General features: G+C 22.6%; 1 protein-coding gene across 1 annotated transcript; it reads right to left on the bottom strand.

The window, feature by feature from the left end:
* Positions 1–11,763: 11,763 nt before the first annotated feature.
* J4E86_007266 (uncharacterized protein) lies at positions 11,764–12,351 on the bottom strand (the record flags this gene model as incomplete). Its single annotated transcript, XM_051447788.1, has 1 exon — positions 11,764–12,351. One exon carries the CDS (start codon positions 12,349–12,351, stop codon positions 11,764–11,766), a length of 588 nt encoding a protein of 195 aa, XP_051300726.1.
* Between the last annotated feature and the right edge of the window lie 61 nt (positions 12,352–12,412).

The raw sequence follows: 12,412 nt of genomic DNA, 5'->3' as shown, positions 1-12,412 counted from the left end.
ACTACTTTCTTCTTAGTTTAATATACTAGTATAAGCTCTATTCTCTTCTAAAACTAGACAATTAGAACTTTAGCGTAGTGGATAAAATATAAAGTAGACTAGATATATTATTAAATATTACTAGAACGTAGATTCTAGGTAAGCTTCTAAGTTTATCTAAAATCTAACTATTATTAATACTATAGTAATATACTCTCTACATCTCTACTTAACTAGTTACTTTATATCTATTTTTCTTTTCTATATTACTTTTCATCTTTTCTTTATATTATAAGTAAGTAATATATTTTAGGTATTATAATAGACCTATACTATCAAAAAGAGAAGGTTTATACTAGTATTTAAGATATTCTAATATAACATAGATTTCTAATAACCTAAGAATTACTTAAAAGAAGAACGTCTTTTAATAAAAGTTCTTTAGAATTATCTTATTAACTACTATCTTATCTTTTACTTAGACTTTCTATTTTTAGATACTTATATAATACTTTACATAATAAAATCTTTCTATAATAGAACTTCTTTCTACTATCTAACGTCTATATACTTTCTTACTTGTACTAACTACTTTATATTTTAATAGTAATATATTTTTATACTCTCTAATACTAATATACTATATACTTATAAGCCTAATAGTTTAGTACAAAAAGATAGCTAAAAGCTTATTACTAAGTAAATTAAACTATATTTAAGAGCTAATCTTCTAGCTTAGCTTTAGCTAGTAATTATAAATACAGTAGCTAAACTTTAAAATAAAGAATTCCCATAGCTTTATAGCTATTAATTCTTTACTTAAAGATTACTTTAGTACTTTAGAAAGTCTTTCTTAATTTTTCAGCTGCTTAAGATAGAGTACTAAACTACTAATCTATTTTAAGACCTAAAAGAAATTTACACTTATAGCTATTCTATATATTTCCTCTATAGTGATTATATAGATAATAATTACTATTATAGCTTTAACGTTAGGCTTTATAGTTATTTTTAAAACCTTATAAGATATTAAGTTATTAAAATAATTTATATTTTATATAAATACTAATAAAGTACTAAGAGATTTTAACTTATTAATTAACTTCTAATAAAGGAAAAGTTCTATTAAGGTAAGTATATTAAGAAGCTAAATAGAGAGTAAGCATATAAGTTAGTTAGAACACTTAATAATAGTAAGCTTATTAATTGAATAAAAAAATAAATGTTTTATTTATCAACTAAACTATAAATTTAAAATAATTATGAAGTACTAAGTAGAATCTTAGAAGTAATATAGTTTATGATTTAAATAATATAGTTAGCTTAATTATTAAATATAAATAAACCTTTATTAACTTATTAGAAATAAAGTATAGAGCTAGTGTTTTATTAGAAATTTCTAATAATTAACTACTTCTTACTAGACTTACTATTTAGAATTTACTCTAAAGCTAGAAACCTTAGAGATAAGTAGTTTTAGAAATTAAAAAGTTACTACTAGTAAAAGAGTAGTATGTATGCTTAAGAAAGCTAATATACTAAAGTTAAAAAGTAAAAAGTTCTCTTTATATAGATTAAATAATCTAACACTTTTTATTGAGTTTACTATAATACACTTTATTTTGATTAAAAAGATAAAAAACTTACTTAATTAAAGTAAGCGCTAAAAAGAATAGAGAGCTTGTTTAGATTAGTTCTCTCTTCTTAATAGTAAATATAACTATAGAATTAGCTAATAGCTAAATACTCTAAAACACACTATACTAGAAAAGTTATAAATAAAGTATTTAAGTGTAATCTTTATAGACGTATTAATAAACTATTTAGATATAAAAAAGATATAAGTAAAGAGCTTATACTACTTAGTAAGTAACTAAGAAGTAATAGTATAAGTATTATGAATATAGTACTAATAAGCTTAGGTAATAAATTAGTCTATATTAAGTTTTATAGAATCTATCTTTTTAGTCTATAAGATTACTAAAATAATTAAGGTAGCTATAAAACTATAGACTAAATTATAACAGCTACTATACTCTAAAATTATTAGATAAAAACTACTAACTAATACTATAATAGTTCCTAAGAGTTATAAAAGTTACAAAATTAACTACTTTAGTATTTACTATATACGCTCTTAATGTATTTTTTTAGAAAAATATAATTAGGTAATTAAGACAAAATCTAAATAAAGATTAATACATTACATATTAAAGATTAGCTACTTATCTTAGAATAAGTATAAACTTTAAAGTATAATAAAAAACAGCTATCTTCTTTATTTAATATAGATGTAAAGTCGTAGTAATAACATTATCTAAAAAAAGCTTTATTAACTCTACTTACATAGTAGTAGTTACTATAAATTCTTATTATAATATAAGACTTATTATTATCTAAAATTAATTTAGAGAGTAATTAATCTAATATTCTAGACGGATTTCATAATAAAAATATTAAAGTAAAAGACCTAATAAGTTATAAAGTACTAAAAAGCTTTAAAAAGCTGGAATAAGAGATAGAACTTTAATAATAACTATATAAATTAGAAAACGTACTACTATTATAGTATAAAAGGTTTTTCAGAATGTTTAAAGCTATTAGTATAATAGCTTCTAAAAAAGACCTGTATATTTTCCGTAAATAAGAATCTACAACGCTTCTTCTTTTCTCTATTAATATTATCTTATTACTTTACTATAAGTATTTAGAATAGTAAGTAATTGCTATATAAGTATATATTTTAAAAAGTATAAGATTTAATATTATAGAGATATAAGATAGTTTTTTAGTGTTAATATAATTAAAGACTAATGTTTAAAGGTAATTATACTTATAGAAATATATATATAGATAAAATGCTAAACAAGTATAAGTTTAAAAATAAAATCTTTTTTAGAGTTATCTCTACTATTTAAAAAGCTAATAAAGAATATTAGAAAAGTAAATAAGCTTTAGATTAAGAGATACTAGAGAAAAGTTAGCTTTATACTTTATATAGTAGTTATACCTTACCTTAATATAGTACATTCTACTTTAAAGCTTTTACATATATTTTTAAAAGTCTAATTAAATAGTATAAAAGAACTATAAAGTAAGTAGCTATATATACTTATTATATAATCTAATATAATCTTATATAGTAACTATAGAAACTATATTTAAATAATTACTATTAATAAGTTCTACACTTAAAATTAAGAGACTTATTACTAATTTTATAAGTATATTACTATACTATATAAAGGTATAACTTTCTAAAAAGCTATAAAGTAGAGTATAGATACTTTATCTAGTAAATAAGTAAAGCTACTTACGTTTAAGTATACTACTAAGAAGCTATAGTACTTAGATACTTATCTAAAGAGCTAGTACTTAGTTTAGAAAGGTCTCTAGATAGTATAGTATAATAATTAGTAAACTATTAAGCTAGTTATTAACAACAGTAAGTATACTAATGTTTAGCTTAAGTATATTAATATTAAAAATATATACTTATAGTAAAAATATGCTTAAGTATTATTAAAAGTTATATATTTAAAAACTCTATTTATACTAGTATACTGATTACCTAAATTACTTACTTAATAATATTTATAGAAATTTAAAAAAATACTTTACTTATAAGATTTATAATATTTAGTATTAAAAAAGTAAATATAGAAAAAGACTTAATCTAAGCTACTAAATTAAGAGTTTATTATTTCTAAGCTAAATTTTAGTTCTCGTAAATAGCGTCTAGTTAGAAGAATGTTATTAGTAAATTAATATAAGTAAAAGTAGACAAATTATAAACTTTAAAATAGATTAAATCTCTATAAGTATAAATCTATATAACCACTAACTTAATACTAACGCTTACTACTAAGTTTTTTACTACGTTTCTAACATTTTAATAGTTCTTAAGCTAAGCGTTTAAATAAGTTTCTTTAGTATTATAAGCTTATATATAAGATTTAAGTACGAAGTAGTTTTAATTAATTCTAAGGTTTATATACTTATACTTAGCTTTAGTAACCTAAATATATATATAGCAATAGAACTTACTACTTATTATACTAGATATTAGGCTATTAAATTTATATTAGTCTAGCTAAAGAGGTTAAGAATAAAGATTACGCTACTAAAACTTAAAGTATTACTACTAAAACTAAGAGACATACCACTAAAAGTAATAGTTATAATACTATAACTAGCGCTAATTATGTAAATTATAATACTAACTCTTCAATAGCTATAACTATAACTAAGATATCTTATACTAGAACTAAAAACGTAGCTACTATAAAACTTAAGTTTATAGATAATATATATTTTACTATAAGACATTTCAGATTAATTAATCTTTAAACTAAGTAGAAAATTTTAGTAGTAGTACTAACTTATTATAATATATATTAAAGTCTTTTATACTAATATTTAGTATTTGTAATAAAGTAAAAAAGCTACTTAAATTAGAGTTATGTAAAGTAATAACTAAAGTAGTTATTAAGCTTTTCTTAGTTTAAAACTTAGAAGTCTTATTTAGTATCTTACTTAAAGTCTTATATAAAGCTTTAATCTTTTTTTAAAAATAGTTCTAAATAATATTCTCTAGCTTCTATAAAAGATTATAGTTCTTTCTAGTACTTTAACTTTAGTATTAAGTTAGTAAAGAATTAGAAAGAAATAATAAAAAGACTATTCAACTTATCTAAGTACTAATATATATTACTAATAAAAAGAACTACTAATAAACACCTTAATTAAGTATATTATGTCTATAAAGATAATAATATATAAGGTACTAAACTTTGTAGAGCTAGTTAGAATATTTTAACTATAGAAGAGTTTTTACAAGCTAATAGTCAATATACTAATTATAGAAAGAGTTATCTAGACTAGTAAAATTAGATATAGCTTTTACTTACTTATACTAAAAATCTTAAAACTTATAAGCTTTAGACTAGAATTTCTTATAAAATTAAATTTTAACTCTTACTCTTGTTTTTACTAATAGACACTTACTTTTATTACTTTTAAACCTCTTACTCTTAGACTTACTAAAATTACTAGAAAGATAAATTAAAATATTTTTTATTATTTGTAAGTTTATAATACTACTAGTTTTATTTTAAATTATATAGTTAATATTATTGTAATTATAATGAATTAAAGCTTAAATACTAAAAGTACTTATAACTTAGATCAGTACTATAGTAGTCTAACTTTACTTAGGAATAATACTAATTTTTAAAGCTTATATACGTTACTACTATATCTATACTTAGTAAGTACTAGGCTAAGTATAATAAATAGTTCACTAGAATAAAATAGATTATAGCTAGAGTTTCTTAGTAAGAGGACTATACTAGTAATAAGCTTTTAATATTAGGTAGCTACTTTTTAAGCTATCTATATAGTAGAGGCTAAGTGCTAATATCTAAAGCGCTAGTATTCTTACTAACTTTATACAAGCTACTACTATTATTACTACTTATATATAAGGCGCTATTATAGTTGATGTTTTAAGCTAGATTATTTCTATACATAGTTATTAGTAAAGATTAAACTCTAATTATTAAACTATAGTATAATAATTAGCTATTAATTTGAGTATAGAAAAAAAAAGTAACTATTATAATAAAAATAATAAAAAGGTAATAGAGTAGGAATATAAGTAGAGTAGACACTTAGATATAAGAGGTTTAAAGTATTTAATTATAAAAGTATAAGAACTTAAGAGTATTAAAACTTAGAAGTAGTAGTATTCTAAGTAAATCAAAATTCTAATAAGTGTTTTAATAAATTAAAGACTATAAGTGTATAAGAATTTTAAAAAAGAGTATAATTATAGTAGAGAAGAAAGTATAAAGCTTATTATTATAGATAAGGTCTCTAATTTTAGTCTAAGTATACACTTTTTAAATATTTAGAATAGCTTATTAACCTAGTAATTATACTATAAATTCTATCTAAGAGAAGCTAAAAGCTTAGATCTTACTAGTAGTAGCATTTCTTACTAGTTAAGTATCTAAATTATTATAGCTATTAGCTATACGTACTACTATATTATAGCGAATATAAGGTGTTTAGAAAATATACCTATATAAAGATTTCTGTATAGAGTTACTAGACCGCGTTTTGTTACTCTACTCTATCTTAATATTTTACTATAATTGCTAATAGCTATATTTTAAGCTATTATAAAAGTATTTTTAATTAAATTTAAGTTAATCTTTTAACTAATTAACTATATTTTAATAAGTTATAGCTTACTAGTATTAGTATTTATTATTATTAAATACTTATATTAGACTAGAATCTACTACTTTACTCTAGAATCTTAAGCCTAGACTTTACTTAAGTATACAAATTTTAGTAGATTTAATAATTATTTATTTTTGCAAAGTAGGTTAATGCTTTTACTATACTAGAAAATATACTAAGGTTTTAGAGTAGCTATAATTATCTAATTATAGATACGTTATTACTTAGCTCTTAGATATTTAACTTAAGTTTTATTATTACATTCTTATATAGTAAATTATTAGAATAGACTTAAATATCTATAATCTTTAGATATCTCTCTAGCTCTAATAGTACTTAATTTATATCTGTAATACTCTAACTATAGCTTAATTCTAATAGATGTATTATAGAATAATAAAATTTACATTTTAGAATTCACTTAAAATCTTTATAGACTATTTTTGTTACTAAGAAGAACTGTTTATATATAGTAGTTAACCTTATTTAGTAGAATTGTTTTCAAACTAATACTTTTATTATAAGTATTAAGAAAAAATCAAGTATTAAAAGCTTTTAGTACTAAGTTATTATAGTGATTATTCATGAAAAAGTATAGAATAGTACTTTTGAAAAAGTCAAAAAGTTTTTTATATATAAAAAGTTTTATACATTTTTCTTTTATTATAACTATAAGTATAGTTTATATATATACTACTATATTTTAGTAATTTATCTACTAAAATCTTGTATTTTCTATTAAAGTACTTAGTAAAGTGTTATATTAATACTATAATTTCTTTTATTCTTTATGTTATTTTTAGGTTTATCTTCTACTTTATTTCCTTACTTTGTTTTATAAGAAAAGTCTCAATTACTATTAATGTCTAGTTTATAAAACTTTTTTTTACTTAATAAGTTAAATTAGAAAAATCTTCTTTTCTATTTTCTAGCTTTATTATATTAGAGCTTTTATAGTGTCTTATACCTAATCTTATAAGCTTTTTTTGAGTATAAAAAATTAGAAACACTCAGCTAATAGTGTTAGAACTACTAGTAAATTTGAAAAACGTAAAGTATATTACTAATAGAACTAAGGCTTCTAACTAATACTATACTTACTTATGTAGTTTTTAAACTTAAGTAGTAGTTAAGAACTACTAAAATAATGTAATAGTTATTAAAATACTATAATAGCTTTATAGTACGAAGTTACTAATAATTATGATATAACAATTACTTTCTTACTATCTAGATTTTTATAGAACTTATAGCATTCTATTATAGCTTCTATCTTATAAATAGCATTTTTCTATAGAAGGTAAGCTATAAATACTATTTTTATTTACTTCTGTATCTCTAAACTCTTATAAACTAATTTAGCTAAGGCTTTGTATTAGTAATATATAGATTCTTAAAGAGCTAGATATAATAATAGTATAGTAATACTATAAGATTTACTACGTAAAAAGAGTTATAGAGAGAAATAGTATAAGTAATTTAGAGCTTAGTGTAAAGAATAGAGAGGTAAGAGAAACTATTCTCTAATAATAGAATATAGCTTTGTTAGAACAAAGTAGTTAAATACTATAATAAATAGTATAACTAATAAAGATTGCAGTAATTGCAAGGTAGATAATAGGTAAAAGGTAATAATATTATTGCTAGGTAAAGAATAACTATAGAAAATTGCTATTTCTTTTATAGAAAATAGCTACTAGAATAATTGCGTAAATATCCGCTAATTTCCGCCTAAAGATCAATATTTATTATTAAATCTGCTTTATTCCTAGATTTATAATCTAAGTCTGCTAAATCTCTCTTATCTCCTAGATTTATAATCTAGACTAGTACTAATTATATTAGTCTATGCGTTTTATTGCATAGACTAATAATTAGTTTATTACTAGATCTTTTAGTAATTACAGAAAGAGAGATAAGAAAGACAAGAGTTATTATCTTACGTAATAACTCTAATAATAGCTAGGCTAAGACGAATAGAGGTGTTTTAGAATCTCTTAGTGTAGCAAATTAAAAGTAGCTACTAAAGTCTTAATTACGTAATTAATTAGATTTACTAGGAATTATTCTAATTTGTTAAGAAATAATAATAAGTGCAATCTTAACAAAGCTTAATAATAAAAAGATAATAATAATTAAGTTATTATAATCTTTATAATAGCTTTAGTAGATAGAGAGTAAGATTTTTAGAATACTACTTATAGCTTAAATAGTAGAAGAACGTAACTTTATTAAGGCTGCGTTATATAGTATATATAATAGATAGAAAATAAAGCGCGTATAATAGCTTTTAGTATAGCTAATATAGAGTAGTTATAGAAGCTTTTATAATATTGTTTAGAATAATAATCTTAAGAAAGTCTATAGAAGTAGTAATACGTTTAAAAGAAAAGTATTGAATATAGTAATAATAATAGAGCTTAATAAAGCTTTTGTACGTAAGATAATATAACTAGTTATAAGATTAGCTCTAGACTTACTAACACTAAAAAAATATAAAAAAGAGTAATAACGTAGTTAAAAGCTTGTTTAGAGAGTATATCTTTAGTACTAGATCTAAGCTACTATTTATATCTTTAATAAGTTTATAGATTTTATATTTGCTATAAGCTATAGAATAAGAATAAGAATTAGGATTTTATAGAGTAAGATTTTAGAATTTTATTACTTTTTAATTTATAGGTTGGTAAGTTATAAGCTATGAAAGAATATTTATTTTTATTATAATTCTCTGTACTATTATATGTATAAATTAAAGTATTTGTAAAATTGTTATTCTACTACTAATAATTCTAAAAGCTTTAACTACGCTAGAAGTAGTAGCTTTAAAAATCTAAGCGTTAGTCTATTAATTATCTATATCTTATTATAAACTTTTATATTTTATAGAAATATTCTTTTTTTATAGACTAGTAATAGACTTTACTATTTTTAGACTAGATTATGCTATAAAAAATTTAGTTTACTAATAAATTAAAATTATAGTAGATATGAAGAATAAAATCTTTAAAATCTTAATAATTTTAGAAATTAAGTATAAAGTATTGAAGAATATTCTTATAATAAGATTACTATAAATTAAGGTAAAGTGTTAATATAGAGTAAAGTATTAAAATTTTGTTAGTAACTCTATATAGTAAGTTTTATATAGATATCTAAAAAGATTAGTTAAACTTTCTTTAGAACGTTTACTATAGATATAGTACTATAATAATAATGATGATAATAATAATAATAATAATAATAATAATAATAATAATAATAATAATAATAATAATAATAATAATAATAATAATAATAATAATAATAATAATAATAATAATAATAAGAATAAGAATAATAATAATAATAATAATAATAATAGTAATAATAATAGTAATAATAATAGTATAGTTATAAAGAGTAATAGCAATAGAAGCTTTTCTAGTAGACTTAGAGGTAGACTTAAGAGTAGTAATAGAGAAGCTATAAAGCTAAAGAGATGCTAAAAGATTCTTAATTCTTTTATTTAAAACAAAAATAAGATTTCTAGAGTAAAAATACTAATAGTAATAATAAAAAAGGCTTAGTAGAAAGAGTAGAAGATAGAGTTTAGTAAAATATTAAATAAAAGTCTTTCTATTAGCTATAGAAGTAGATAGAAAACTATAGTAGAGGTAGTATAAAACTATAGTTCTACTAAGTAAGAGAAATCTAGATCGAAAGCAGTATTAAACTATAGTAGTATTAGTCTAGAAATATTTATATAGTTAAAATCTAGTTTAGAAAACAGTAGCTTAGAAGAATTCTTATAAAACCTTATATTTATAAAATACTTCTCTTTTCTTTATATCTTTCTTAATACCTTTATATATATCTATAAAAATCTACTAATATATTTACTAAATATAAAGAATATTTTGTACTAAACTTCTTTTTTATACTTATAATAGAGGCTTTAGTATCTATAAATATATTACTACTTAGCGTAATAAAATATACTACTTTAGTAGATCTTACTAGTTATATACATAGTATATTTAACTTTCTAGTTTCTTCTAAAAACTCTAAAATAAAAGATTAAAAAAATACAGCTATAAAAATATAACTAAGAAAATAGCTTCTATTATAATAGTAAGAAAAAAATAAAAGTTATTACTAATAATAAAAGATACTTTACAAGTTTATATGTTATAGATATATACTATCTTATTAAAAAAGGTATTTTTTTTAATAATTAAGTAGTTTTAAAAAAAATAGTCTAATTACCTTAGTATATTAGATTTAAAGCTAGCTAAGTTATTAGATATACTAGTAATTAAAAGTTAGCTTAACCTTTTCTAGAATATAGTAGATAATATTTTTCTTAGCTAAAGAGAGGTAGTACTTTACTAGCTATAAAAAATAGTATATATATAATATAGTATTAAGCTATATAAATAAATATAGAATAATAAGTAAAATAGATAGTTAGTATACTAAAGAATAGTAAAATATAACTACTAATATAGTAGTGTAGTGCGAGAATTTATATAAACTTATTTCTTACCTTTTACTAGAAGTAACCGCAAGTTCTATATAACACTATACTTACTTAATCTTTAGAAACACCTTCTTTAGTTATACGTTCTTTAGAGTACTAGTAATAGTTCTTATCTTTTTAGAATTAGTAGCTCTTTAAGCTATAAGTATTACTACTTAAGATTTAGATTTCTACTTAATAACTAATAGAGCTAGGCTTATAAGTAATAATATATAATACAAAGATTATTTATATAGATATTATAAAAGTATCTTAGGTTAGTTTAGAAGCTTTATACTAGTAGTAAATCTATTAGATTTTTTTTTTAGTATTATATAACTATATAAATCTAGTACTAGTATTACTATATACTTAGATAATAGTTAAGTTAGCTATTAGTAATATATAATATATATTAAGTAGTTAGTCTATTATAATTATATATATAATAATTATCATAGAAGTAGTAGAAGTATAAGTATTATAAGTTATTAATCTAGGCTTATATTAGGTATTTCTAAGTTTACTATTAAATATAATATAGTAAAATATTATTATATAGTTACGTAATTACATAATTTTATAATTATATAATTTTAAAAAATATAGACTATAGACTTTATCTCATAGGTCTAGAGAGTATAATATTACTATATAAAGATACAAAGTAAATATTATAGCTACATATTATGTATATACTCTATCTTAACTACTTCTTACTTCATATTAATATTATTTTTTAGCTGTTTTACATTGTATAGTACTTAATGTCTACTTTGTTGTGCTTTAAGATATGTCTATAGTGTGCAGCAGAACGAGCACGAGCCGTCGACGACCGCAAGACCACCGCCCAAGTTGTTGCTACCCCGCAGGTGCCTTTCCTCCCACTCGCGTAGCTCCGTCACTTCATCAAGCGGTTCGCTCGGTGTAGGTGACACCGCAGAACTATTCTTAACTTCTTCCAACCATGCCACAACTAAATCTGAAAAGGTGAAATCCAGAACGGAAACCACGATATTACGGCGATACTACGCCTAATCGTCTATAACGTGGCTGTCGTCCTCCCCTGAATCACCAGTCCCTTCTCCATCCTTGCCCCCAGCATCGTCATTGTCATCGTATTCTTCTTCAATTGAAGCGACAGGCGACACAGGTTCTTCCTCGACAACAACCTCAACAACATCCCAAACTCTATCATCATCCCTCGTCCACGCCTCAGTCCCATTCAACGGACTAAACGGCGTTTCACCATATTCTTTCATGCAATCGATTGTAGCCAGCTTCACCGAAAGCTTCACGCCAGGTTCGCTACGTACGGGTGGAACACTTGGTATCTCGCCGCTAGGCCATAGCTTTGGTAATGCTGCGGCGAAGGTCTGCCAGGCACGTTGTTTCCCATTTGCAGCCCACTTTTGTCGGTAGTGGGCGAGGGTTCGGGAAAGGCCGTCGCAGTAGATTTGGTGCTCGACGAGTGCGATGGTCTCGGTGATGGTTGTTGGATTCGAGAAAGGCGGAGAGGATGGAAGGTCAACGAATGGTTTGCAGACGCGCATCAACTGCGTCTTAGTAGGCCGACCAACCCTCCATCCTTCCCCTGCAGTCTCCTTCTCCTCCGTGCGCATAGCTTCCTTGTCCGTCCACGCTTGAGCATTCCACGCCGGATTCACCACCGTAGGATCATCC

Source organism: Alternaria arbusti (assembly GCF_024043155.1).
Source record: "Alternaria arbusti strain BMP 1465 chromosome Unknown scaffold_10, whole genome shotgun sequence".
NCBI classification, from domain to species: Eukaryota; Fungi; Ascomycota; class Dothideomycetes; order Pleosporales; family Pleosporaceae; genus Alternaria; species Alternaria arbusti.
This window is presented reverse-complemented; position numbering and strand designations above follow the sequence as displayed.